This window comes from Hylobates moloch, unplaced genomic scaffold, assembly GCF_009828535.3.
Source record: "Hylobates moloch isolate HMO894 unplaced genomic scaffold, HMol_V3 SCAFFOLD_19, whole genome shotgun sequence".
NCBI classification, from domain to species: Eukaryota; Metazoa; Chordata; class Mammalia; order Primates; family Hylobatidae; genus Hylobates; species Hylobates moloch.
The window spans coordinates 31,017,085-31,044,650 of NW_026652294.1; the positions used below are offsets into that span (position 1 = coordinate 31,017,085).

The 27,566-nt window shown below is 57.7% G+C and overlaps 2 protein-coding genes and 2 long non-coding RNA genes across 10 annotated transcripts in view; 3 read left to right on the forward strand and 1 right to left on the reverse strand.

Annotated features, from left to right (window-relative positions):
• SELENOO (selenoprotein O) lies at positions 1 to 16,524 on the forward strand. Its single transcript, XM_032138233.2, has 9 exons — positions 1 to 570; positions 5,303 to 5,506; positions 7,534 to 7,714; positions 9,186 to 9,316; positions 9,636 to 9,916; positions 14,648 to 14,798; positions 15,606 to 15,791; positions 15,884 to 16,040; positions 16,116 to 16,524. The coding sequence occupies exons 1-9, from the start codon at positions 17 to 19 to the stop codon at positions 16,278 to 16,280; spliced, it is 2,010 nt and encodes a 669-aa protein (XP_031994124.2). The 5' UTR covers positions 1 to 16; the 3' UTR covers positions 16,281 to 16,524.
• Positions 16,454 to 27,566, reverse strand: part of TUBGCP6 (tubulin gamma complex component 6) — a 25,906-nt gene continuing 14,793 nt past the window's right edge. For 2 of the 6 annotated variants that reach the window (XM_032138227.2, XM_032138231.3), the window contains exons 5-25: positions 26,722 to 26,843; positions 25,817 to 25,895; positions 25,548 to 25,657; positions 25,082 to 25,173; positions 24,845 to 24,984; positions 24,607 to 24,756; positions 23,358 to 23,439; positions 23,179 to 23,267; positions 22,988 to 23,103; positions 20,990 to 21,128; positions 20,562 to 20,636; positions 19,083 to 20,379; positions 18,789 to 18,847; positions 18,478 to 18,625; positions 18,177 to 18,345; positions 17,963 to 18,104; positions 17,598 to 17,792; positions 17,389 to 17,521; positions 17,097 to 17,310; positions 16,826 to 17,041; positions 16,454 to 16,735 (exon numbers count right to left, since the gene is read on the reverse strand). In XM_032138227.2, coding sequence (XP_031994118.1) covers positions 16,615 to 16,735; positions 16,826 to 17,041; positions 17,097 to 17,310; positions 17,389 to 17,521; positions 17,598 to 17,792; positions 17,963 to 18,104; positions 18,177 to 18,345; positions 18,478 to 18,625; positions 18,789 to 18,847; positions 19,083 to 20,379; positions 20,562 to 20,636; positions 20,990 to 21,128; positions 22,988 to 23,103; positions 23,179 to 23,267; positions 23,358 to 23,439; positions 24,607 to 24,756; positions 24,845 to 24,984; positions 25,082 to 25,173; positions 25,548 to 25,657; positions 25,817 to 25,895; positions 26,722 to 26,843 — 3,888 coding nt within the window. In that variant the 3' untranslated portion in view covers positions 16,454 to 16,614. Of the gene's footprint in view, positions 16,736 to 16,825; positions 17,042 to 17,096; positions 17,311 to 17,388; positions 17,522 to 17,597; positions 17,793 to 17,962; positions 18,105 to 18,176; positions 18,346 to 18,477; positions 18,626 to 18,788; positions 18,848 to 19,082; positions 20,380 to 20,561; positions 20,637 to 20,989; positions 21,129 to 22,987; positions 23,104 to 23,178; positions 23,268 to 23,357; positions 23,440 to 24,606; positions 24,757 to 24,844; positions 24,985 to 25,081; positions 25,174 to 25,547; positions 25,658 to 25,816; positions 25,896 to 26,721; positions 26,844 to 27,566 lie in introns of those variants that run through there. The other 4 variants (XM_032138228.2, XM_032138229.2, XR_004245343.2 and 1 more) reach the window with 4 other exon arrangements.
• On the forward strand, positions 23,442 to 25,543 carry LOC116458515 (uncharacterized). Its single transcript, XR_004245345.2, has 4 exons — positions 23,442 to 23,522; positions 24,221 to 24,750; positions 24,888 to 24,989; positions 25,469 to 25,543. It is a non-coding gene; the product is annotated as an uncharacterized LOC116458515 (long non-coding RNA).
• LOC131381981 (uncharacterized) overlaps positions 25,547 to 27,566 on the forward strand; it is a 5,592-nt gene continuing 3,572 nt past the window's right edge. The window contains exon 1 of one of the 2 annotated variants that reach the window (XR_009211103.1): positions 25,547 to 25,636. This is a non-coding gene — a long non-coding RNA (uncharacterized LOC131381981). The remainder of the gene's footprint in view (positions 25,637 to 27,566) is intronic. The other variant, XR_009211102.1, reaches the window with a different exon arrangement.

Genomic DNA, 27,566 nt, shown 5'->3' on the forward strand with positions numbered 1-27,566 from the left:
GGGAGCGGCGCCGCGGATGGCTGCGTACAGGGCAGCCCTCGGGGCTTCGCTCGCGGTTGCCCGACTCTTGCCCCTCGGCCGCTGTCGCCCGTCGCCCGCGCCCCGTTCTACCTTGTCGGGCGCCGACATGGAGCCCGCGCCTCGCTGGCTGGCGGGGCTACGCTTTGACAACCGCGCCCTGCGCGCGCTGCCCGTGGAGGAGCCGCCGCCCGGTCCCGAGGGCGCCCCGTCCGCGCCGCGGCCCGTGCCCGGGGCCTGCTTCACCCGCGTGCAGCCCACCCCGCTGCGGCAGCCGCGCCTCGTGGCGCTGTCGGAGCCCGCGCTGGCGCTGCTGGGCCTGGGCGCGCCGCCCGCGCGCGAGGCCGAGGCCGAGGCCGCGCTGTTCTTCAGTGGCAACGCTCTCCTGCCGGGCGCCGAGCCCGCCGCGCACTGCTACTGCGGCCACCAGTTCGGCCAGTTCGCCGGGCAGCTGGGCGACGGCGCCGCCATGTACCTGGGCGAGGTGTGCACGGCGACTGGCGAGCGCTGGGAGCTGCAGCTCAAGGGCGCCGGGCCCACGCCCTTCTCCAGGTGGGCCGGGGCGGGCGAGGGGCGCGGGTGGGTCCTCCCCGCCGGGGCGCCCCTGCCCTCCGCCAGGCGCGGTGTTGGGGGCGTCCGGCGGCTACTGCCAAGTGGGGCCTTCCCTCCACCCGCGGGAGCGCGGTGCTGGCAGCCGCCCGCGCCCTGTGCTTATCAACCCGCCGAGGACCTTGGAGTCAGCTCCACCAGTGACACCGCTCATGTTTACAGACGTTCGCTGGGGCTCCAAACCCAGGGGCGAGAGCCGGGATGAGAGGTTAGGCTAACCCTAACCCTAACCCCGCAGGTCCCCAGCCTTCCTCCGATCGCTCGTGGGGCGGGCCGCTTCGTCCAGCAGCCTCGCTCTGCGACTGACTTCACGGAGGCCTCGCCCTGATTTCCCTGCGGGCAGCCCTTTTTAACCCCGAAGTGAGGTGGGCATCGTTTAGATTTCTGTGGGGGTGGGCACACAGGTGGTCTAAGGCAGGATCTGGGTCCAGATGCCGCCAGGCCCACCAGGGAGCCGTGCACGCGCCACCTGCCTCCTGTGTACAGACAGCACTTCGGTCTGTTCTGCTCTTTTCCAGTAAACAATGTACTTACTCCATATTCTTTACTGCTTTTGTGAATGACTAGGAAAACAATACCCACAAGTGTACATTTTATGTTCAGAGAAATGCTAAACCCGCATCTCATCCGGCCCCTCCCTCTGCTCTTATCATCTCCCCCTCCAGCGCCTGAAATGTCCCTCGGTCCCTCAGCATCCCTTCCCCGGGGCTCCGTCTCCCAAGCCAGCTCCTCAGACTGGGGGTCTTCCTCACTCCCCCGTCTCCAAATCCGTTCTGTTCTGTGTCTGAGGGCAACCTGGCGCTCCCTCCCCACCCCCAGCGACCTGCTTAGAGTTGACAGCACCGGCCGCCCACGCGAGCGTTTCTGAGCCTTGGAACGTGGTGGAAGTGCTGCTGGGCCTGGGGCCTGCTTGTCCTGTGAGCATTTTTTTTTTTATTTTTGTTTTTCTTTTTGGCAAACATCTTAAACTTTATGTTTTCGTTTTTGGTGATATTTTAAGTTATAAAGACAATTTTTTTTATGAGAGTAATCTGTCGCTGGAAGGCACTTTTTATATTTGAAGACTTGAGTATTAACTCAGTGCTTTCAGACCTGAGGTCTGCTAGAATATATTTTCTTCTAAAAATTAAGGAGTCCTTTGACCTTTACTTAGGCCCTGCCTGTCATCCCCACACGTGTCCTGGGGTCCCTGGCCTCACCAGTTCTCCGAGATTGAGGCTAACGTCTGAAGTGGCTGTGAGAAGGAAGAAAACTGAAAAACATTACTGAAAGAAAGTAAAGAAAACATAAATAAATGGAAACATCCCTTGTTTGTGGGTTGGATAACTTAGGAAGACAACAGTACTCTTTGAAGAGATTCAGTATAGTCCCTATGAAAATACCAATGACAGTTTTTGCAAAAATAGAAAAACCCATTCTAAAATTCACATGGGGTCAGGTGCAGTGGCTCACTCCTGTAATCCCAGCACTTTGGGAGGCCAAGGCAGGAGGATGGCTTAAGGCCAGGAGTTGGAGACCAGCCTGGGGAAACAGCAAGACCCTGTCTCTTCAAAAAAATATTTTTTTTTTATTAGCTGGGCATGGTGGCCTGTGCTTCTAATTGCAGCTACTCAGGAGACTGAGGTGGAAGAATCACTTGAGCCCAGGATTCAAGGCTGCAGTGAGTTGTGATTATCCTATTGCACTCCAGCCTGGATGACAGAGTGAGACCCTGTCTCAAAAAGTAATACAATTCATATGGAATCTCAAGGGACCCTGAATGGACAAAACAATCTTGAAGAAAGTTGAAGGACTCATGCTTCCTGATTTCAAAACTTACTACAAAGCCGCAGTCAGCAAAACAGTATGGCATTGGCATAAGGATAGACATAGACCAGTGGGATGGAATAAAGAGCCTAGAAATAAACCTTCACATATATGGTCAGCAAATTTTCAACAGGTGTGCTGAGACCATTCGATGGAGAAAGACTTTTCAACAAAAGGTGCTGGGAAAACTGGATCCTCATGCAAAAGAATGAAGCTGGGTCCTTACCTACACCATGAACAAAGTTAACTGAAGAGTGGACCAAAGATCTAAACATAAGAGCTAAAACTCTTAGAGAAAATAGGGAAAATGCTTCATGACATTGGATTTGGCAGTGATTTCTTGGCTGTGACACAAAAGGCACAGGCAACTAAAGAAATAGGCAAACAGGACTTCATGAACACTTTAAAAATTAGGCATAAAAATACAGTATTAACAGTAAAAATGCAGCCCACAGAATGGGAGGAAATATTTGCAATTCATATATCTGATAAATGATTAACATACAGAATATACAGAGAACTCTCAAAACTCAACAGGAAAAAAAAATGGACAAGTATTTGAATAGACATTTCTTCAAAGAAGATTTGGCCACTAAGCACATGAAAAGTTTATAACAAATGTAAAGATGCTCAACATCATTAGTCATTAGGGAAATGCAAACCAAAACTACAGTGGGATAGCACCTCATACCCATTAGGATGGCAATTATTTAAAAAATTAAAAGGTTGACCTGGCTGTGGTGGTAGGTACCTGTAATCCCAGCTACTCAGGAGGCTGAGGCAGAGAATTGCTTGAACCCGGGAGGCGGAGCTTGCAGTGAGCCGAGATCGTGCCACTGCACACTCCAGCCTGGGCGACAGGGCAAGACTCCGTCTCAGAAAAATAAAAGGTTGGTCGGGCACAGTGGCTCACGCCTGTAATCCTAGCACTTTGGGAGGCTGAGGTGGGTGGATCAGTTGAGGTCAGAAGTTTGAGACCAGCCTGGCCAACATGGTGAAACCCCGTCTTTACTAAAAATACAAAAATTAGCCAGGCGTGGTGGAGTGTGCCTGTGATCCCAGCTACCTGGGAGGCTGAGGCAGGAGAATCACTTGAACCCAGGAGGCGGAGGTTGCAGTGAGCCGAGATCATGCCACTGTCCCTGGGTGACAGAGTGAGACCCTGTCTCGAAAAAAAAAAAAATTGTAAGTTAAAAAGTGTTGAGGCTGTGGAGAAATTGGAACCCTTCTGCACTGTTGGTGGGAATGTGAAATGGTACAGTTGCTGTGGAAAACAGTGTGGAAGTTCCTCAAATAATTAAATCACCACATGATTCAGCAGTTCTGCTTCTGGGTATATCCCCAAGCGCAGGATCTCAGGGAGATTTGTATACTGATATTCATAGCCAAAAGGCAGAACAAGTGTCTATCAGCAGGTGAATGGATTAAATATGATCTGTACATACAGTGGAATATTATTCATCCTTAAGAAAGATGCTGATATGCTACAACACGGATGAACCTTGAGGACGTGATGCAGTGAAATAAGCTGGTCACAGAGAGACAAATCCTGGGTGATTCCACTTACATGAGGTACCTAGAGAACCACATTCATAGAGACAAAGTAGAATGGTGGGTGCCAGGGGCTGGAGGGAGTAGAGGAATCAGGAGCTAGTGTTTAATAGGGACAAAGTTTCAATTTCACAAGACAGATTTCTGGACATGAATGGGGGTAATTGTTGTGCAACATTATGAACGTATTTAATAGCACTGATCTGTACACTTATAAATGGCTAAGATGGGCCGGGCACAGTGGCTCGTGCCTGTAATCCTAGCCCTTTTGGGAGGCCAAGGTGAGAGGATCGCTTGAGCCCAGGAGTTCAAGACTAGCGTGGGCAACATAATGAAATCCCGTCTAAGACGAGAATTAGCAGAGCTTGGCAGCGTTGCCTGTAGTCCCATCTACTTGGCAGGCCGAGGCGAGAGGGTGGTGCTGCACTCTAGGCCAAGTGACAGAGTGAGACCCTGTCTTTAAAAAACAAACAAAAAAAAGTGGTTTAAGATGGTAAATTTATTTTATGTGTATTTCACCACAGTGAAAATAATTGAAGAAAAAGGGGGCAGTCATCTGGCCCTCAGATCTCACATCCCTGTCCCCATGCCTGTGTGAGTCCCTGGCCTCGGCAGTTCTGCAGGACGTGAGGCCGAAGCCAGGGACCCGAAGACCTCTGGAGAAGGGAATGCGAGACCTGGGGGTCAGAACTGGCTGAGTGGCCTGAGGCCGGCGCTGTTGGAGCCTCGAGGGGCAGGCTTTGCGGGGTGGGCAGCGGGCTTCTCTGCCCTGCCTCCTCCCACTGTGGGTGTGGTCTCAGCCCTGCCTCTTCCCGCTGTGGGTGGGGTCTTGGCCCTGCCTCCTCCCACTGTGGGTGTGGTCTCGGCCCTGCCTCCTCCCGCTGTGGGTGTGGGGGCTCCGGCAGGCACAGAGGAGCTCATTCCTCAGCTGGCCCGAACCTGGGCACCTGTCCTGGTGCAAAGGCTGTTGTGTCCCATGGGGCAGGGCTGCCCCAGGCCCTTTGTCCCCACTGTGCAGTCACACAGTCCTGGCTTCTGCTGCGGAACCCTCGTCCTGGGCAGAAAGACAGGCTGCTGCGTGTGTTCAGGCCCATTTTTGCCAGAGGCTGTGCCGACAACCTGCTGGGGTGTGCGGTTGCTGGAACTGGGCAGTGTTGGAGGCTCACAAGGCACCTGATGTCACCTGGGACGGGCGGTTTTCGGGGACGTGCAAGCTGCTCACGTTACACGCGTTCCCTCCTTTCCGTGTGCTGCCCGGAATCCTGGTGTTGGGTGACTCCTGACCGGCCCACGTAGTGAACTCTGTGTTTGGTTTCAGACAGGCCGACGGTCGCAAGGTCCTACGGTCAAGCATCCGGGAGTTCCTGTGCAGCGAAGCCATGTTCCACCTGGGAGTCCCCACCACGCGGGCCGGCGCCTGCGTGACGTCCGAGTCCACGGTGGTGCGCGACGTGTTCTATGATGGTAATCCCAAATATGAACAATGCACGGTTGTGTTGCGTATAGCTTCCACTTTCATAAGGTAATGCCGGGGTCCTTTAGGCCTGTCTACACACACTTGCTTATAGAGTCCTAGGAGATTTGGGCCTGTGCTGCTAGGATTCTGGTAGAAACAAACCCAGATGACCGCCTTGGCCTCTTCCGAAAGTCCAGCCTGTCCCTGGCAGCCTCAGAAGCTGCCTGTCCGCGAAGTAGCTGCGTCACGCCCACTGGGAGGGATCTGAGAGCAAAGGCATTTGGTGCTCAGTTGGGGCACTTGTGCTAAGCCCTCCCACGTGCCCGTCCAGGCCCTCGTTGCAGCCAGAGGTGGCCCTGCAGGAGCTGGCTTGTCTCAAAGCACCAGCAGAGGGTGCAGGGCCACAGACACCAGGGAAGGGTCCCTGCCCGGTGCTTCTGGGGAGGAGGGGATCCCTGAGCCTGAGGCTGGGGACAGTGTCCAGAGCTGTTTGCTGGAGTTTATGACAAGGAACTACTTAGACTTGACTGAGGAAATGGCCATTGAAGAAGCAGGAGCCGCAAGCTGTGCGCAGTGTCCTGCTCGGGCTTTCTGATCTGATGGTCCAGTTGCTCGTTGGTCTGGAGTCCTGGGCTGGCTCGTGTCTGATGTGAGCCATCAGTTATCAGTTTTCTTTTCTTTTTTTTTTTGAGACAGAGTATCGCTCTGTCACCCAGGCTGGAGTGCAGTGGCGTGATCTTGGCTCACTGCAACTTCCACCTCCCAGGTTCAAGCAATTCTCCTACCTCAGCCTCCCAAGTAGCTGGGGTTATAGACGTGTGCCACCACGTCCAGCTAATTTTTGTATTTTTAGTACAGACAGGGTTTCTCCATGTTAGCCAGGCTGGTCTCGAACTCCTGACCTCTGGTGATTCATCCACCTTGGCCTCCCAAAGTGCTGGAATTATAGGCCTGAGCCACCGTGCCCGGCCCCCAGCCATCAGTTTTTGATGTCACCTTGCCACCTGGCGTGTAGCACTTCCTCCTGAACACCTGAATGTAGAGTTGTCTGTTGGTCTTGCGGCCCCGTCCTGCCCGGGACACCAGCCACCCACCCCTGAGGCTGCCTGTGGGCCTCTGGCTTTTCCTGTCCTGCAGGGGGATGGGAAGGATCTGGGGCCACAACTTTCTCTGAGGCCGCACCCAGCGGCAATGCTGGCATTGCTGTGAAGTCCATCTTGTGTGGCATGCAGCATCCCTGCCCTGGGCCCGCTGGTTGCCAGTAGTAACCCCAGTTGTGACAACGAAAAATATGTCCAGACCTTGCCTGATGTCCCCTGGGGAACAGTCACCCTGGGGGACGGCTGCTGCTGAGCGCTCGCAGATGTGTGTCCGTAGCAGCTGACTCTCCTTTGCATCCCCTCCCCGAGGACATGGTGGCAGGCCACGCCCCTCCATGTGTAAGACCTGCCAAAAACCCTCCTCGTGGGGTTGGGGTGGGAGTGCAGGGTCCTTGGTGGTTTCTAGACCCATGGGCCTCCCCGGCACGTGCCCCAGACTGTGCAGACAGGGCCTGGTCAGTGGCTGGATGCTGACCAAAAGTGGAATCTGTCCGTGTTTGTGTCAGGTAAAGCTGTGGTGCCTTCTGGTTGGTGGTTTGCTTTTGTTTTAATCAAGGTTCTCTTTCTGCTGTAGGGCTGCATGATTTAGTAGCCACAACAGGCCAGGCGCGGTGGGTGGCTCACGCCTGTAATCCCAGCACTTTAGGAGGCTGAGGCGGGTGGATCATGAGGTTAGGAGTTTGAGACCAGCCTGACCAATATGGTGAAAACCTGTCTCTACTAAAAATACAAAAATTAGCTGGGCGTGGTGGCATGTGCCTGTAATGCCAGCTACTCGGGACGCTGAGGCAGTAGAATCACTTGAACCCAGAAGTTGGAGGTTGTGGTGAGGCGAGATCGCGCCACTGCACTCCAGCCTGGGAAACAAGAGTGAGACTCCATTTAAAAAAAAAAAAAAAAAAAAAGTAGCCACAACGTCTTTTTCTTTTTCTTATTTTCACAAGGGGGTTGGGGTCAGGTTTGACCTGTTGACACCTCGGGTCTTCCCTCCAGGTTTGGATCCTTTGAGATTTTTAAGTCTGCAGATGAGCACACAGGGCGTGCAGGCCCCAGCGTGGGGAGGAACGACATTCGAGTGCAGCTGCTCGACTATGTCATCAGCTCCTTTTACCCCGAGATCCAGGCTGCTCATGCCAGCGACAGCGTGCAGAGAAACGCCGCCTTCTTCCGGGAGGTCTGTGGGCCGCATGCCGCCCCTCCCTGCGGGTGGGTGCCGGGTGTCCCCACCTGTGCCGAAGACACCCTCGTTTTGGCTGGGGGACAAAGGCTTTTACCCAGCGTCCCTGCCCTTCTCTGAGCTCCCGCTCCTGTCCGCAAACCCCATCATGGGTTCTAGGCCCTGGGACAAACCTGAAACTCCCCTGGGCTCAGTGGCGTTGGGGGCCCTGGGTGTGCTCTCCTACTGGTATCCCTGTAGGGCCAGCTTGGTGCGGGGTGCGGGGTGGGAGCTGGCTTCGGTGGAAGCACCATGGGCTGGCACCTCTCACGTGGGTTGACACGTCTTGATGCCCAGGGCAGCCAGCCGGGTCCTGACTGGGGAGATGCTGAGTGCCTGCCTTGGGAAGGGGTCCCCCCTCCACGGACACCACAGACGTCCCACATGGCTTGATGGCATCGTCCTTGTCACAGGGCATTCAGCACACGGTGGGGGAACCCGGCACCTCACCTGGCTGGGCTGGGGGCCTGCAGCATCAGCGGGGTCAGGCCAAGTGAGGGTTCAGGGGGGCCAGGCACAGCATCTTCTTTGAGAAGTTTCAGGCCACCCCTGGAGCAGCTTCAGCCAGGGCTGCATGGGGACCCACTTTGCCACATGGCTGGGGGCTGTTGAGCTGCCGTCAGCAGAAGCAGGCACCAGGCAGGTGCTCCTGGGGCTGTGTCCTGCCCCAGCTCCATCCCTTCAGGCTGCCCCAGCCATGCTCCATGTGGGTGGGCGATGGGGCTGCAGAAGGCCGGGAGGAGCCACTGGGGGCAGCCTGGTGCTCCGGCATAGACGTGTGTGGGAGGTCAGGGCAGGTCACTCTGCCCCTCTGAGCCTCAGTCTTCTGCCAGTGACGCAGGGAGGACGGCACTGACTGCCTCCCAGGAGCGTCGGTGGCCTTGCAGGAGTGAGGCGGTGTCAGGCCTGTCAGGCCTGTGTTCAGCAGGGCCGGTGGGGCCCTCAGTGCACCCTGCACCTTGGGGGCTCCTGGCCCCCCTGTTGATTGGCCCCTATTCTCAAGGGTACCGGTGCTGGGCTGGGTGGGGACTGCTGTCTGGTTGGGGGGGGCCAGGCTAGCAGGGTGGTGGTGGCACCAGGATGGACAATGGCCTGGCCCTGGGGCAGGTGTGGCCCCTCAGTGAACTGACCCTTCTCTGCTGCTTTGGGGTCTCTACTGGGCCTGAGTCTGGGGTTCCCTGATTTTTCTAGTTTGGGTAAAAGCCAAATTTTGTGAGCATGTTAGAGTGGATGCTGTGAGTGCAACGCACTCTTCATCGCCACCTTGTGGTTGAGGCGGTGACAGGACATCAGGACAGATCACCCAGAAACTCTGGAGTGAGAGCCACTCAGTGAAGCACAGCTGGTTTCAGGGAGGGGAAGGGTGGACACGAGTGGGGAGGTCTGGGCAGGACCCCGAGGAGGGAGCAAGCACACTGTCCCGCCCCAGGTGACGCGGCGCACGGCGCGGATGGTGGCCGAGTGGCAGTGCGTGGGCTTCTGCCACGGCGTGCTCAACACTGACAACATGAGCATCCTGGGGCTCACCATCGACTACGGGCCCTTTGGCTTCCTGGACAGGTAAGTGGCCCTGGGGCCCAGCAAAGTGCAGGCCCCAGGGCTGGGGGGTGTGGGCTGCATGAAACCTGCTGCCCCCAGGCACTGGCCCATGATGCCTGAGGGGGAGCCGACGGGGCTGGGGGCTGATGTAGGAAGTAGAGAGTCCAGCGCAATCCCGGAGGCCTTGGCCAGAGGCTGGTGAGACAGGACCCCTGTGGGACAGGGCTGGAGAGCCATGGCCATGTGGGAACTTCCCCTGGGCCTCCCCTCCAGGGTGCCTGCACCATCTCCTGGGAACTTCCTCTCAGGTAGGGCGTGGTTCTCTTGCCCTGTGTGGCAGGTACGACCCCGACCACGTGTGCAATGCCTCCGACAACACTGGCCGCTATGCATACAGCAAGCAGCCTGAGGTGTGCAAGTGGAACCTGGGGAAGCTGGCCGAGGCCCTGCAGCCAGAGCTGCCCCTGGAGCTGGGTGAGGCCATCCTGGCCGAGGAGTTTGATGCCGAGTTCCAAAGGCACTACCTGCAGAAGATGCGCAGGAAGCTGGGCCTCGTGCAGGTGGAGCTGGAGGAAGACAGGGCGCTGGTGTCCAAGCTCCTGGAGACCATGCACCTGACCGGTGAGTGACCCAGCTGTGCCCACAGCGAGGCGCCTCCTGTGCTGTTGTGGTTAGAGATGGTTTACCTCCCAGCTTCCAGTTTCCAAGTGCACAGTCACTCCCTGGGCCCGCCCCAGCCCCTGGCACCCCCATTCTACTCTGTCTTTATGAATTTGGTGAATCTAGGGACCCCCCGCGAGTGGAATCGTACGGTGCTTGTTCTTTGGTGGAATCGTACGGTGCTTCTTTGGTGGAATCATATGGTGCTTGTTCTTTGGTGGAATTGTACGGTGCTTGTTCTTTGGTGACTGCTTATTTCACTTAGCATAAGGTCCTCAATGTTCACCCAGGTCCGTATCAGGATTTTATTCCATTTGAAGGCTGAGAAGCATCCTGTTGTGTCGACAGGCCACAGTTTGCTTATCCACGACATACTGGCGTACGTGTTCCTCTTCTGGCTGTTGGGTACGGTGCATTGTGTGTTGTGTGCAGTGCTGCCATGAAAGCGAATGCGAAGATCTCTGACTCCCTGCTTTCAGTTCCGTGGGGTGTACAGGTGGTAGGATTGCTGGGTCATGTGGATGACTCACTAGGTTGCACTAGCTAGGACGTGTATGTTGAATAGAAGTAGCTGAGATGGGCATCCTTTTCTTGTTCCTGACCTTTGGGGCAAAGTGTTCAGTGTTTCACCCATTGAGTGTGATGTTAGCTGTGGGCTTTTTAACATACAGCTTTTACCATGCTGGTTTTCTTTGAGAATGCTTTTATGATGAAAGGCTATTGCATTTTATCAAATGATTTTTCCTACAATGAAGATGGTCATGTGGTTTTATTATTTCATTCATATCTCCTTGCATTCTGGGGATAAATTTTACTTGGTCCTTTTAATATTGATATGATTGATTTTTAATACTGATATGATTTTAATATTGATAATATGATTATATGAGCTATATTATTATTATTTTTAATATTTTTTGAGACGGAGTTTCACTCTTGTTGCCCAGGCTGGAGTGCAGTGGCACGATCTTGGCTCACTGCAACTTCCACCTCCCAGGTTCAAGTGATTCTCCTGCCTCAGTCTCTCAAGTAGCTGGGATTACAGGCGCCCGCCACCACGCCCAGCTAATTTTATATTTTTAGTGGAGACGGGGTTTCGCCATGTTGGTCAGGCTGGTCTCGAACTCCCGACCTCGGGTGATCTGCCCGCCTCAGCCTCCCAAAGTACTGGGATTATAGGAGTGAGCCACCGCACCCAGCCATATGCTATATAATTATTTTAATATGCTGAATGTTGCGAGTATTTTGAGGATTTTTGCATCTGTATGCGTAAGGGATATTGGCTTAGAGTTTTGCTTTTTCTTTAGTGTCTGTTTGGCTTTGATGTCAAGGTGTTGCTGGCCTCAGAGTGAGTTAGGAGGTATTCCCACATCTTCCATTTTTTTCTTCAAAGTTTGAGAGGGATTGCCATTCGTTCTTAAGGGTATTTGGTAGAATTCACCAGTGAAGCCGTCTGGTCCTGGGCTTTTCTTTGTTGGGAAAATTTCGATTACTGATCAGTCTCCTTGCTTGCCTTATGTCAGTTTAGATTTTCTTTTCTTCTTGAGTCAGTTTTGGTAATTTATGTTTCCAGGAGTTTTCTGTGTCAGGTAGTTTGTACATGTCTTGTAGGTAATTTTGGCATGTAATTGTTCGTAGCAGTTTTTACAAACAATTTCACTGTGGTAGGAACACAACACGGATCTATCCTCTTATGTTGTGGAGTGCGCAGCACATCATAGCTGATGCAGCAGCAGTGCTGTACAGCTCAGCCCTGGAGCTTGTTCAGATCCGCCACCCAAACCCTGTGTGAGCCGGTTACCAGCTCCCCGTTCCCCTCCCTGCAGCCCCTGGTAGCAACCACTCCGCTCCGAGTCTGTGAACCTGACTGCTCTAAACCCTTCGTGTACATGGAGTTACGCAGTGTGTGTCTGTTTCTTCAGTCCATTATCTCCCTCTCATCTTGGCTCTTCTTTCTCCAGTTCCTTAGGCGTGAGGTGAGGTAACTGATTGGAGATCTTCTTCGGTGTAGCCATTTACACTGTGCATGTCCTCCTGGTCACTGCTTTTGCTGTGTCCATCAATTTTGGTATGATGTGTTTTGTGTTTTTTGGGTTTTTAGACAGAGTCTCGCTCTGTCGCCCAAGCTGGAGTGCAGTGGCATATCTTGGCTCATTGCAACCCCCACCTCCCAGGCTCAAGTGATTCTCCTCCTTCAGACTCCCAAGTCGCTGGGACTACTGGCATGTTCCACCACACCTGGCTAATTTTTGTATTGTTAGGAGAGACGGGGCTTCACCATGTTGGCCAGGCTGGTCTCCAACGCCTGACCACAAGTGATCTGCCTGCCTCAGCCTCCCAAAGTGCTGGGATTCCAGGGATGAGCCGCCGCGCCCAGCCAGTGTGTTGTGTTTTTAAGTGATTTCTAGCTTCATTCCATTGTGAATAGAGATGTCAGCCTTTTGAGGTTTATTACAACTTGTTTTGTGGCTTATCTTGGAGAACGTCCTGTGTGCCCTGGAGAAGATGGTGTGCTCTGTTCTGCTGGGCAGAGGGTTCCGTGTATGTGCCTGTTTGGTCTTGTTGGTTTAGGCTGTTGTTCAGGTCTTCCATTTCTCATTGATCTTCTGTCTAGATGGTTTTTTTGTTTGTTTTTTGAGACAGAGTCTTGCTGTCGCCCAGGCTGGAGTGCAATGGTGGGATCTCAGCTCACTGCAAGCTCTGCCTCCCGGGTTCACACCATTCTCCTGCCTCAGCCTCTCGAGTAGCTGGGATTACAGGCGCCCGCCACCACGCCCAGCTAATTTTTTGTAGTTTTAGTAGAGACGGGGTTTCACCGTGTTAGCCAGGATGGTCTCGATCTCCTGACCTTGTGATCCGCCTGCCTCAGCCTCCCAAAGTGCTGGGATTACAGGCGTGAACCACCACACCTGATCCTAGATGGTCTATCCATTATTAAGTGCTATGTTTAAGTCTCCAACTCTTACTATAGATAGAACGGTTTGTCTGTCCCTTCCATTCTGCCAAGGTTTGTACATTTTTGGGCTTTCTTATTGGGTACATGTTTATAATTTCTATATTTTTATTGATGAATTGACTTTTTTATCCATATATAATGCTGTCTCTTGTAACAAGTTTTTGTTGAGGGTGGATGTGTCACTTTGTTGCCCAGGCTGGAGTGCAGTGGCAGTCGCGGCTCGCTGCAGCCTCCACCTCCTGTGCTCTAGTTACCCTCCTGCCTCAGCCTACCAAGTAGCTGGGATTACAGGGGTAAGCCACCATTCCCGGCCCTTCTGACAATTTTTTATTTAAAATCTTCTCTGGCCGGGCGTGGTGGCTCATGCCTGTAATCCCAACACTTTGGGAGGCCGAGGCAGGCAGATCACCTGAGGTCAAGAGTTCAAGACCAGCTTGGCCAACATGGTGAAACTCCGTCTCTACTAAAAATACAAAGATTAGCCAGGCATGGTGGTGGGTGCCTGTAATCTCAGCTACTCAGGAGGCTGAGGCAGGAGAGACAGAGGTTGCAGTGAGCTGAGATCACGCCACTGCACTCCAGCCTGGGCAACAAAAGTGAGACTCCATCTCAAAAAACAAAAATTAGCCAGGCATGTTGGCAGGTGCCTGTAATCCCAGCTACTCGGGAGGCTGAGGCAGGAGAATTGCTGGAACCCGGGAGGCGGAGGTTGCAGTGAGCTGAGATTGAGAGCAAGACTCCGTCTCAAAAAATAGAAAACTTATCTGATGTGAGTGTAAGAGTTGCCTCAGCTCTCTTTAGGTTACTCTTTGCCTGGGTTTCTTCATCCTTTCACTTCCAGCCTGTTTGTGTCTTTGAACGTCTTGCAGATCGTGTGGTGACAACATGGAAATCTTTTCACCCACTTTGCCAATCTGCCTTTTGTTGGAGAGATCAGTCCATTCGCTTTCAAAGCAGTTACTGAGGGGGAACTTCTGCCATGTTTCTGGTCGCTCACGTTCTCCGTTGCCACCTCCGTGTGTAGTCGACTTTTTTGCAGTACGTTGCTTTAACTCCCTTCTCATTTTGTTTTCAGACGTTGTCTTAGGGTCACTGTGGTTTCAGACAGCGTTTTCCAGAGTCAGGGGGAGGATCGCATTGTCTGTCACAAGTTGGGCCTTTTGCAGGCAGGTTACAGCAGCTTCTCCTCAACACTCACTAGCTCCCAAAGCAGGCAGCCGTGACTGTGAGGATGTGAGGGCCGGGCAGCAGCCTCTGTGCTTTCTCAGTATTAGGCCACTTCACAGGTGACTTGGAGGGTCAGCAAATGGCAACCGCCTGGGCAGTGGATGGGTGGAGGCTGAGGAGTGGGGTGTGGAGGGCTCAGGAGTCCCAGGACCAATGCTGAGTGGGGCTCGTGTGGCACCTGTGCTGGGGGCAGCATTTGGGTCCGTGTGGGTCTCTGTGGCACCCGTGCCAGGTGTGGGTCCATGTGGCACCTGTGCCCGGGGGAGGGTGTGGGTCCGTGTGGCACCTGTGCCGGGGGGAGGGTGTGGGTCTCTGGGGCAGTGTGTGGGTCTGTATGGCACTGTGCCAGGTGGAGGGTGTGGGTCGAGGAGTGTGTGGATCCGTGCTGGGGGTGTGGAGCATGTGGAGTCATGCAGCACCTGTGCCAGGGGGGCGAGGGGGTCTGTGTGGCACCAGGACAGGGACCTTGGGCCTTCTGCTTCCAGCTCCCTGAGCAGCCTGTGTTCCAGGTGCCGACTTCACAAACACCTTCTACTTGCTGAGCTCCTTTCCAGTGGAGCCAGAGTCGCCAGGCCTGGCGGAATTCCTGGCCAGGCTGATGGAGCAGTGTGCCTCCCTGGAAGAGCTGAGGCTGGCATTCCGGCCCCAGATGGATCCCCGGTGGGTACTCAGTTCCTACTTCCTCGGATTTGTTTCCAGAAAAGGAAGCATAATCAGAAACAAACAGAGGCCGGGGGAGAAGCCGGAGGCAGAGCTGGCTGGGGCCCAGGTGGCTGCTCCACTCCCAGGGACAGATGCAGTCAGGGCGTCTCTGCGGCGCTGGGGCCGGTTGGTCAGAGAGGAGAGGGTGGCGAGGCTGACACAGGTGTGAGGGCAGACAGTGGTCTCTGCTGTGGGTGGGCTTCAGAGAAAGCCTCTGGGTTTCTAGGGAAAATGGGCTCCCAGAGGTCGGGCTTTCCCACACCATCTTCCAAAGGGAAGGGCTGCCCTGTCTGAAGAGTCCCTCCCATGTGCGGGATGAGACGTGGAAAGGGTTGTTGCTTTTAACTTAAAAAACAAGACCAGTGGGGTTGGCTGGGAGCACCGGCCAGCAGGCCCTGCTGAACACGAAACCCCTCCACTGGAGGAGTGGCCCCTGCCCACCTGGACCCTTCTGGAAATGAGGGAAGTGCTAATAGCAGTGCCCGCCCCACAAGCACTGAACTCGGGAGGTGGAGACTCTCCAGCAGAAAGCTGGGCAGCAGAGCGGTCCTGCCCTCCGGCCCACGAGGGGCCTTGGCAAAGCATGGGCATGCCTGGTGTGTGCCCACCGGGGTCCATCCCTGCCAGTGGGATTCCAGAGACCTCAGGGACCGGGCTGCTTGGACTCTAGGTGAGCCGTGAGAGCAGTCGGGCGGGTGGAACAGCTGTCTGCAGGGCAGGGACACGGTCAGGGGCTACCTCCCAGACACCCTGGCCTCCCCACAGGCAGCTATCCATGATGCTGATGCTGGCACAGTCAAACCCACAGCTGTTTGCGCTCATGGGCACTCGGGCAGGCATCGCCAGGGAGCTGGAGCGTGTGGAGCAGCAGTCTCGGCTGGAGCAGCTGAGTGTGGCAGAGCTGCAGAGCAGGAACCAGGGCCACTGGGCTGATTGGCTACAGGCGTACAGGTGAGCCCTGCGTCCATGGTCACCGGGGGGCAGCGGGGCGCGTGCTGGAAAGTCCAGCCCAGCTGTGACTCCAGAGCCCGATGTCATTCCAGAGCCCGGCTGGACAAGGACCTGGAAGGCGCCGGGGATGCTGCCGCCTGGCAGGCTGAGCGTGTGCGCGTGATGCACACCAACAACCCCAAGTACGTGCTGAGGAACTACATTGCGCAGAACGCCATCAAGGCTGCCGAGCGCGGGGACTTCTCAGAGGCAAGCACACGCCTGTCCCTGTGGTCCCTGGGAGGGGGTCAGCCCCAGACCTCTCTCACCCTCATGACCCTCCAGGTGCAGCGGGTGCTGAAGCTACTGGAGACCCCTTACCACTGCGAGGCGGGGGCCACCACAGACCCCGAGGCCACGGAGGCCGACGGGGCGGATGGCAGGCAGCGCTCCTACAGCAGTAAGCCCCCGCTCTGGGCAGCAGAACTGTGCGTGACATGATCTTCGTAACGGCCTCGGCGCGCTCCACACCCCGGAGTCTCCCGAGGCCCCCACGTGCTGCTGAGTGGCCGAGACGGTGCCGGGCGCCCTCTACACTGAGGGATTCTGCCCTGGCCCATGCACACCCGTCTTTCCATGATGGCAGAGACATCCAGTCAGGACCTGACCCGTCTCTGTCTGAGGCCAGCTCAGCAGTGCAGCCTGGTCCCTGGGGGCTGGACCCAGGCTCCTAAATAAACCAGCAACTCCCTCAGGTCCACCTCTGTGGTCATTCTTCCCCCACCCTGCCCTGTCCTCAGCCCCCACCCAGGAGAGAGAGATGCAGACAGGGTCGAGGACACCTTTATTGTGCACGTCCCCCGCAGAGCAGCCTCAGGTGTCCTGGTAGTAGTTGTTGAAGTTGATGCGCAGCAGAAAGTCCTCCAGGTGGGGCTGGTAGCCGCGGTTCACCAGCTTGGTCACCACTGGGGACCAGCGAGCAGCTCAGGCTTTTGCCCACGGTGTGAGCCCCGCCCTGGCCCCCCCGCAGCCCTCCCAGCCAGGGTGGGCCTCACCTTTGAAGAGAAAGTGGGAGTAGTACTTGAAGGTGTTGTAGGACTGCTGCATGAGTGCAAAGTTGGGGTGCTCTGCACCCCGCGGGCCCCCAGCGGGCCCCCAGGCCTGGGAGATGAGCTGGCTGCGGAACTTGAGCACAAGGCTGAAGATGCTGTGGATGATGTTCATGACAGGCGCCGCCTTCTCTGTGAGCAGGCCCCTGCAGGGAAGCAGTGCTGCTGGGTGGGCTGAGCTGTGACCACAGGGACACAGCCGCTGCCCAGGCCTCACCTGAAGACGGCCTTGTGCAGGTACTCTGCGTGCGCACGCTGGATCTCCTCCAGGTCGCCCACGGTGGCCAGCCTGGCCTTGAACTCGCACCAGGTGACGTGCAGGATCTGGTTGGCGATGTAGCCCTGGATGACCTTCACAAAGTGCTGCATCTCATGCTTGAACAGCTGCAGCTGGCGGAACTGCACGGAGCTGGCCATGTGGCTCAGCAGGGCTGCCAGAGGGCAGAGGACAGAGGTAAGCACAGCCTCAAGCCAGGGATGCAGAGCGCTGGGCTCCGGCAGGGCCTCACCTGTGCGCTTGAGGTGGAAGCAGATGTCCTTGAGCGCCCACATCATGAGCTTCAGCTGCAGCAGGAAGGAGAAGACACCGCTGTACTTGCTCAGGCAGCCCTCGGTGATGACAATGTTGAGGGGCCAGTCCACCTGCCGGGAAGTGTGGCTCAGCAGGCATCCCACAGGCAGGCCTGTCCCATCCCCCGTGGCCAGGGCTGCTGCTGACCTTGTACCTGAGCTCCAGGCAGCTCAGCACATCCGGGGCGTTGGGGGCAAACACCTCAGGCAGGTACTTGAGAGCGAGGGAGAGGTTGGAGGCGTGCGGGGTGTCCCCATGCAGGCTGCACTGCAGGGCCTTGCTCAGCACAGAGTTCAGCACCAGCGGATTGAGCAGCTCTCCGGGCGTTTGCCCAGCTCCAAGCTGGGCAGAAAAGGGACCAGCATCCCCAGGAGTCCCAAGCACATGCCTGGCACTCGCTGGCGTCCCACGGGGCTGTGCCAGAGCAGCAGGGGGCTGTGGGCCTGCAGCCAGTCTCCCCTTTCCCACGGCCTCCCCTCTACCACTGGCCCCACTCCGTGTCCGGAGGTCACCTTCTCAAAGAGCAGGTCGCTGAGGGACTGGGCGAACTCGCCGTCCTCCATCAGCAGGAAGTGCCGCAGCGCCTCATAGTGCGCCTCCAGGTGCAGCTCCACGAAGAAGTAGTCGACAGCGGCCTTGTTCACCAAGGAGATGCTGGCAGGAGGCAGCTGGAGTCAGGGCAGGCTAGGACGGGCTAGGTGGGCAGACTGGGGCAGGGGCACTCACTGGGCGGCCAATGGTGCCGTGATGGAGCGCTTCATGAGCACGGGCAGCGTCAGCAACTCGCTCAGCTGCACGGCAGTCTCATCAGCGGCAGACTGGACCTGGGGGTCCACGGGGAAGGCGAAGGCCCAGGGAAGCACAGGGCGCAAAAGGTGAGCGATGGGCGGCTCCGCTGCGGGAGATGGAGCACGCACGTACTGGGAACTGGCCAGCCCGGGGGTCCACCCCCACCCACAGGAGATGGAGCACGTGCTGGGAACCGGCCAGCGCAGGGCTCCCTGCCAGCAGCAGCTGCTGCACTCACACATGGACTCGTAACTGTCCGGGTACCGCTCCAAGTGGTACTGCCCTGCCAGGCCTGCCAGGTAGTTCTGCTCCCCGCCCTGAGCCTCCGCCGCCACTGCCTCCTCCTCCTCACCAGGGCCTGGGCTGCTCTGGGCAGCTGTGTCTTCCTAACAAAACACCAGCCTCAGAACCACCTCCCCACCACACACTGCCCCAACAATCAGCTTGTGCCAAAAAAAGGAAAATCGCATGTGGGACCCACCCGCGTGATAAGCTAGAGACAGAGCCCTCCCTGCCTGCTGTGGGACCCCCAGGCTGCATCCACCTAACCTGTGAGTTCAGAGGCCGATTTGGAGAGAGGTCCTCAGTGTCCCCGCTCCTCCCAGGGCCTGTGTGGACACAAGTGGACATGAGGGCATCAGGGCCGAGGGCCTGTGTAGGGGACAGAGCAGAGCCGGCCCTGGCTCAAGCAGCCCCTCCCATGTCCCCCACAGCAGCCCAGGTCCTGGCTGACAAGGAGGCCTGAGGGGAACTTCACATGCCACCAACCCCACTGCCCGCCTACCTCCCAGGCTCTGTGGGTCCCACAGTCCCACTCCTGACCACCAGCCACCCTACTCTGACCTAGTTCTTCAGAGACACCGTCTCCCGGGGTGTTGGGCCACCATGGCTGGGTGGGAGCCACGTCTGACACGTTCTCCCCCACGCTGATGCTCTCCTCCCCGCAGCCCGAGCTGGGGGAGGACAGAGATGGCCCCACTTCTACAGGCAGCCGTGGCCCACAGTCCAGCACAGTGCTCTGTGCTCCCAGGCAGAGCGCTGACTGGGACATGTGGCCAGGGGGGCTCTGTTGGGGCCTGGGTGTGTTGGGCTCCGCTTCTGGTGAGAGAGCCCCCAGCATCATGTGGGGCGGAGGGATGGGTGCATGGGTGTTCCACCGTGACCAGGTGGGAGCCACGTCCAACACAGGCTCCCCCAGGCTGATGCTGGCGTCAGACACGTGTCCATGGGTGTTCCACCGTGGCCGGGTGGGAGCCACGTCCGACACGTTCTCCCCAACCCTGATGCTGGCATTGGACACATGCCCGTGGGTGTTCCACCGTGGCCGGGTGGGAGCCACGTCCGACACGTTCTCCCCAACCCTGATGCTGGCATTGGACACGTGTCCATGGATGTTCCACCGTGGCCGGGTGGGAGCCACATCTGACACGTTCTCCCCGACCCTGATGCTGGCGTCAGACACGTGCCCGTGGGTGTTCCACTGTGGCCGGGTGGGAGCTATTTCAGAAGCGTAGTCCCCTGTGGGAAGACCATCCCCTGACTCCTGCCCAAAGAGCTGCTCTGTGGGCTGGCTGCTCCCCTCCTCCAGAGCAGCACATCTGGGTGGGTGTGAGGGGGGCAGAGTCTCCCGCAAGGCAGAGCCACAGGCATCCAGCTTCCCATAACTGTCCTCCCACAGCTGTAGCCCTGAGCTGCCCAAGCTGCACTCTGCAGCCTGCAGGAGCCCTGGTGCAGGTGAGGTGGCCACAGCTGGCCTCAGGACAGTACTAAAGTCGTACTCCTGTGGCCTGGAGGGCTGAGTGCTGGCTGCTGTGGGTGCCTCCCCAGGAGCTGAGGGGGGCAGGTCCAAGTTAATGGTCTGCAGCGCCACCTCCAGGAGAGGGACCACGCCAGTCTGCACGGACGGCTCAGCCCCTGGGCCCACAGGTAGGAAGTCTCCAATGCTGAGGCTGTCAGAGAAGGGTCTGGCCTCCACCTGCTGCAGCCCCGTGCCACCAGCCCCCACTGCTAGAGGCTTAAGGGGCTGTGGGGTCAGCAGGCCTGGCCTGTTCCGGCCATCCCAGGCAGCCGAGTGTTGCTCCGCACACCCAGAATCACAGCCTCGGCCTCCCTCTGGGTGCTCAGGGCCTGGAGATGTGACCTGAAACACAGGTGACATCAGACCCAGTCTGGTCTCAGACTCCCTCAGCCCTCGAACTCTGTCCCCCAAGTTCAGCTCTGCCGCCATGACCAACACCAGGTGCCGAGGGCTATGGGAAAACCACCAGGCCCGGCACCCCCAGCTCAGAGCTAGGGCACCCTGGGTTCCGCTCCACCGCTTACCTGGGGGTGCATGCTCAAGAGGATGTCTGGCGGCTCCTGGGGCTGGTGAGCCTCAGACACTGCTTTCAGCATCTCCTGAAATTCAAGCCAGAGGGGTGACCGGCAGAGCTGGAGTCAAGCACGGCCCTACCCCACACAAAGCCACAGCCCCTACCGCCCATGGCAGCCATGTGCACTGAACCAGACGAGGCTTGTGCTGAGCTCCACTGGGACCCTGGGCCTGCAGAAAGTACTCCAAAACCATGAGCTCCTCACCACCTGTATCTGTGCAATTTGGTGGCACACGGGGAGAGAGACAGAGCTCTGCCGCAAACACGAGAGCCACCAGCCCTCTCCTAGAAGAGCATGTAGGTCTGTGTGCAGTCTCAGGGGGTTTCCAGACCCCCAAAGCCCAGGGGAAGAGCTGCCATCTGAAGCCGCAGAGATACCTGAATGTGTTTCTCATCTTCTAAGAGAAAACGAAGCCGTGCACTCCCCAGCCGGTGCCTCTGGATTTTCCACAGCGCCTTCTGCTCCCGACGAGCTGCCTCTGCAGAGAGCTTGCTGTAGTGGTCGACCAGCGCCTGCCTGAAGCCACACACCAGAGAGGACACGGCCACAAGAGTCACCCCACCCCATCTACCTGGCGCCCCTCAGGCCAGGCTGGTTCTCCATAACAGAGGCCCCAGTGGGCCCCTGCCCCCCAGTCTCCCCCTACCAGGGGCTGACAGCTCTGGGCCCTCACAGCACCTGCAAGGCAGCACCAGGCAGGCTCTTCTACCTGCCAGGCTGGGAGACCCTGGTGAGTCAGTGTCCAGCCAGGGCTCAGCAACGTCTGCTGGACGAATACCAGAATGAGATCCCGTGTGGCCTGAAGCAAGGGGTGAGCAGGAGGCCGAGCGCCCCAGGCCCCTAAGAAGTTAGGCCATGGCCGGGCGCGGTGGCTCAAGCCTGTAATCCCAGCACTTTGGGAGGCAGAGGTGGGTGGATCACGAGGTCAGGAGATGGAGACCATCCTGGCTAACACGGTGAAACCCCGTCTCTACTAAATATACAAAAAATTAGCCGGGCATTGTGGCAGGCGCCTGTAGTCCCAAATACTTGGGAGGCTGAGGCAGGAGAATGGCGTGAACCCGGGAGGCGGAGCTTGCAGTGAGCGGAGATCCCGCCATTGCACTCCAGCCTGGGGGACAGAGCAAGACTCCATCTCAAAAAAAAAAAAAAAAAGAAGAAGAAGTTAGGCCTCTTCCCCTTCTACAGGTACAAACCTGAGAACTGAAGACTAATGCAAAAAAGCACATGAAGCAAAACCCACACAAATGCTTTATTTGCTGAATTCAAAGCCTGCCTCACCGATCGTGCCCCATGATTTTGAGCTTCTCACCAGCAGGCAACTGGGCTCAAACCTGGACTGGCCAGCTCTAATTTGGCTGCCACAGGCCAGAGACGTAGTGTCTAGGCCTGGTTTTCTCCATGTGTTAACAGGACAGTATCGACTGACATACATGCACGAACACGTACGCGTGCATAAATGCATACAAGGACATGGGTGCACACAGGCACGCGCACCCCTCCACACACATCCCTCGCTGGCTCCATAAACAGATCTAAGGTTGGGACCACCAGCATCGTAGGGCTGAGCAGGAAGCGGCCAGCCCCTTCTGTGAGAGACTCTCTCCAAAACCCCAAACAGCTCCTTGAAGGCTCCAGCACTACTCAGCCTGGGACCACCTGATGACAGCACAGGACAGGCCGATGACGGCACAGGGAGACAGACTCAGATGCTGTGCTGGACAAATGCCCTATCTCAGCTGAGCGCAGTGGCTCGTGCTTGTAATCCCAGCACTTTGGGAGGCCGAGGCAGGTGGATCACCTGAGGTCAGGAGTTTGAGACCAGCCTGGCCAACATGGTCAAACATCGTCTCTACTAAAAATACAAAAAATTAGCTGGATGTGGTGGCGGATGCCTGTAATCCCAGCTACTCAGGAGGCTGAGGCAAGAGAATTGCTTGAACCTGGGAGGCGGAGATTACAGTGAGCCGAGATTGTGCCACTGCACTCCATCTTGGGTGACAGAGTGAGACTCCGTTTCAAAAAAAAAAAAAAAACGCCCTGTCTCTGTCAGACCAATAACAGACTTAAAAATGAATAAGCGGGAGATGTTCAGAAAGAAGATAAATAAAGAGACAGGACCCCAAACAGTACGCAGGCCTAGCCTGGACCCTAATCCATACAAACCATCTACAAGACAAGGCGCAGAACGGCTGAGGATGCCTGGATACGGCAGAACGCCCACAGCCACTCTGGGTTCAGCATGTTGGTCTTTCTACCTTAATGTATGTTTGAAGGTTTTCAAAACAAAAAGTAAAATCATCAGTAAGATTAAGCCAGAGCTACGGGGCCCCTGCCGCACTGCACCCCTGGGCCTGGAGCCCGGGCTGCCCTACCTCGCCTTCCTCTCCAGCTCCTCCTCCAGGGACTTCAGCCTCTTCTCCCTGTCTCGGAGCTCACGGGCGTAGCTGAAGTCATCATCCAGCTCCTCCTGCCTGGCCGCCTGGCGTCGCTATAAAACACACAGAGCCTGGCCTGTGAAATCAGGACTGACAGGCCTGACCCCGCAGGGACAAGTCCTACCCACCTCCTGGTCCTTCACAAACTGTTCTTTCAGCCTCTGAAACTGCTCACGCTTCCGGGCGTCCAAGGCCATCCGTTCTGACATCTGCCGGTCTACATTGGGACAGTAAGGGGCGCACTGTCACAAGGAGGCCCCAGCAAGGCCCCCCGGAACTGCAGAAGGGAGGACTTGGGGCCACTCACCACTCAGTGCACTCAGGACCCTGGATGCTGCTTCCCGGGCATGAGCGATTAATTCTTGTTTTGCAATTTCCATACGTAATTCCTGAGAAAGACAACTGGTAATCAAAGCATGCTGGCTGGGTGCAGTGGCTCACGCCTGTAATCCTGGCACTTTGGGAGACCGAGGTGGGTAGATCACATGAGCTTAGGAGTTCGAGACCAGCCTAGACAATATAGCAAAACCCCATCTCTACTAAAAATACAAAAATTAGCCAGGTGTAGTGGCGGGTGCCTGTAGTATCAACTACTTGGTGGGGGTCAGGGGAGCTGAGGCAGGAGGATCCCTTGAGCCTGGGAGGTGGAGGCTGCAGTGAGCCATGTTTGAGCCACTGCACTCCAGCCTCCTGGCTGACACAGGGAGACCCTGTCTCAAAGGAAAAAACCGCAACCGAATCCTCTGACCCCTCACCTAGGATGCCCAGACACCTGTGGACTCAGGGCCAGCAGGGGAGACACATGGTCCAAGGGTTCGAGGAGGGACACCACCCCGCCCCCGCCGCCCCTCCCACACCCCCCAGGCTCTCAGCAGTGGCAAGGCTGGCTCCAGCCCACGAACGGGAGCTGACCGGCTCTCATAGAGACATCTGGGGCTGAGGACCCCAGGCTGTGTGTGCCCACCCTGGAAGGAAACCAAGAGGCCTCAGAGAGGGGGCTTCCCCCACTCAGCCCCTTAGGCCTGCCCCTGCCCAATTATCCCTGCTGCCCGCCAGGCACCAGGCCAGAAAGGGTGTTCCTGGGAATGGCACTGACTGTACCACCAAGCCCCTCCCAGAGGACACAGGAGAGACATGGCCCGTCCCTGACACACTGTCCCTTCCCAGCAGGAGAGGGGCTTGCAAAGGGCGAAGGCCATCTGAGTGCAGGACCACAGGCCCTGCCGCCCTGGAGTGCAGCCAGGACTAGGACTGTCTGTCCACAGCCGGCGGGCCCAGGGGAAGCCCCAGCGGAGTTTCCCATGCCAGCAAAGCCTGGGCTTCGGGCTGAGCCACCCAGACCCAGGAGGAGAAGACAGAGCCCCTGCCTGGCATCTGGCTCCAGAACATTCATCTCAGCTCCCCCTTGGCACCCACCCAGGCCACCGCCAGGACAGAAAATGCCAGAAGGGAGGCCCCCATCTTGCACAGCCCTCACGTCCACCCCACCAACCTGAGACCCCAGGAAGCAGAGGCAGGGATTAGGGAAAGCCCCCGAGACCCGTGGTGCCACGCACCTTCTCCTCCTTGCTGACAGAGCTGTGGCGGGCCACCCTCTCCATGCGCCCAACGTAGACGGCACAGTCCTTCTCAATCTCCTTCAACTCCTCAAGGGAGAAAATCACCGAGATCCGGGGGACGGGGACGTCGGACCAACAGAGGTAATGCTGCCAAAGGGGACACAAGCACAGCCACCAGCACTCAGACCCAGGGAAGACCGGCCCCTCTCTTCCCCACACATGAGCCCCTCCTCACCCGGGGGCAGCAGAGCTTCAGCAGGTTAATGGTCTTCCCGCAGACGTATACGTCGTGGGCAATGTGCTTCAGAAACACAGGAACACAGTCCTCCACTTCTTTGGAGATGAGCACGTAGCCATGTGTCCAGTACGACTTATCTAAGGTAGGGTGAACACCAGGGTGGCCGGCATGGCCATGGCCCTGAACCCAGGCCCACAGGCAGGGACCCCTGCCCCGCAACCAGCTGCCACCTACCTCGGAAGCTGAGGTACTCGTGGTTCACCTGAATCATGAACTCGCCATAAGCGTCTCTGAACACCCCGCTGTACACCCAGTCGTGGATGAACCTGCAGTGGGGGAGCAGCAGGGGTAGGTGTAGTCAGCGGAGAGGTGGGTGGGGCCAGCAGTGAGGGGCGGGGTGGGGCGTGGCTGTCAGTGAGGAGCAGGGCAGGGGCGTGGCTGTCAGTGAGGGGCAAGGTCGTAGCTGTGAGAGGTGGGGTGGGGTGTGGCCATCCATGAGGGGCAGGATGGAGTGGGGGCAGGGTGCGGGGTGTGGAGTGGGGTTCGGGTGGGGGGTTGGGGGCTCCTGCCCAGTCCACCTATCCTGCCCTCCCCTTCCTGTGTGATCCCCACATTCAGCAGGTGTCTGACAAAGGACTGCTCTCAAATGTCTGCCTGGTGGGAGTGCGCGCCCGCCACACCCGCCCAGCCCACTGCCCACCGGGTGTAGGGCTCGCAGCTGGTCTTCAGCAGGGACAGCAGCACAGGGTAGTGCTCGTTGCTGCAGTTGTGCAGCGCCTCCTGGTAGAGGTAGGACAACAGCTTCACGCCCTGCAGACCGCAAAGGGGGCGGGGGGGCGCAGCTCAGTGCACCCAGCACTGGGAATGAGGCACAGCCCTGCCGGCAGCAGCCCCCCAGGGACACGCTCAGCCGCCCCCCTTTCCTGGAGCCTGCCAGGCTGACACACTCGGCAGGGACGCACAACTCACGGTGGGAAACGCGGCCCTGGGGCCTCCTCCACAGGTGCCCGGGAGCACAACCCCAACGCCACAGAGCTCAGCCAGGTACCTAGACCCAGAGGCAGGATCAGACCAGGTGACCGGGCTCAGGGTCCCCAGGCCTGGATCAGATCGTGAGCAAAATCTCCACGTATCTTCATGCTCCCTGGGGCAACTGACTTCAGATGCAGGCTTTAAAAACCACATGCACCCCAACGACCCAGAAATGGGCTCCCTGCAGGACTCGTGCCCAGCCCTGTGCCCCTGCGCTGTCCACACACACCCCACTGAAGTACCCACACCCAACAGGCCCTCCCTCCCAGGCTCCGGCCAACACATGAATCACCCTGATCCTCCCACTTCCGGGGGCTGCACCTGAGAGCCCCTCCCATCCACACAGTGGTACCAAGCATCTGCCACAACTCGCACCCTTCACAGCCCAGGTCCCCTGCCCCGCAGTGTCTCAGCCCTTGGGTCTCCTCAGCGCTGCCACACTCTGCTCCTCAGCCTGGAAGGTCGCCTCTCCCACTGCTCCCAACGCCCCACTCCTCACTCTTCCTTCTCTGACGGCACTTGCCAATAGCCCCAGCCTGGGTGCTCACTAACCAGCTTGTGTGTATCAGACGCCACATCCCCAGGGACCCTGTGTGCCAATTAGGCAGGAGCTGCCGGGCCTGGAGGGCCTGGATGGGGCAGCTGTGGTGGGCCCACAGCAGACACACCCGCTCAGCGCCCGGCACCTGGTGAACTCAGCCAGCCAAGGGCTGTCCAGTCGCCTGCTGAGGGCTGTTCTCACAGGCCCTCCTTGCCAGGGAGCAGGGCAAACCCTCCACCGCCGAGCAAGCCCCACACCGCTCCCGCAAAGTCCCCTGTTCAGCTGCCATGCTGAGGCTCACCTGAGCTGCCGGCCCAGTTTCTTGAAGAGAAAACCAATGGTGAGGAGGCTCAGGGTGGGCGGAGTGGAAAGGACACAGGCCCGGTAATACTGCAGGTACCTCCTCAGGCCACTGGTGAAGGCCTGTGGGCAAAGAGGCTGGGAGGAGGGCGGCCAGGCACATGGACGCAGCTGTGCCTAGGGCCTGAGGGGCACCAGTGCTGGGCACAGCGCTTGCTTTCCTGCCTTGGCTCTGGGCTCCATTTCCAAGCAGTGGGCCTCTGTGAGCCACGTCCCACCACCGGGCCAGGCGGAAATGCAGCCCATCCACAAGAAGCCAGAAGCTGTGGTCCGCCACCAACCCTTCCTCTCATCTGAGACCAGCTGCCCCAGGGGCGTGGCAAAGGGGCTGGGGGAGTGAGGGGGGAAACAGCGGCCGTGCTCTGTGCACGGACACTACTGCTGTGAGGGCTGCAGCTGCTCGGACCACAGCTGTCTCAGTGGCACCAGCATCCTGGGCAATGCCACAGCAGCAGGCCCTGCAGGTCACGCTAAGACAGGGGCACCCTCGACCAATCTCAGTCCACCCACCCCAGGAGCCGCCTGGCTATGCCTGCCAGATAAGCAAGAACCACAGTCCAGCCCTTCTCAGCGTCCCCTGCTCTGACCCCTTCTCCACCATCTCTAGCTCTCAAGTCCCCCAGGGCTGAGCCTCTACCTAGAAGCTCTCCCCGCCCCGTGCAGCTCCCACCACGCCCACCTCCACAGCCCGTCTAAAACGTAAACCTCACCACATCACCCCACCCGACAGCCCCTGCTGCGGCAGCAACAGTCGAAGGAGGCTGCGCCGCGTGGCTCCTCCAGGGC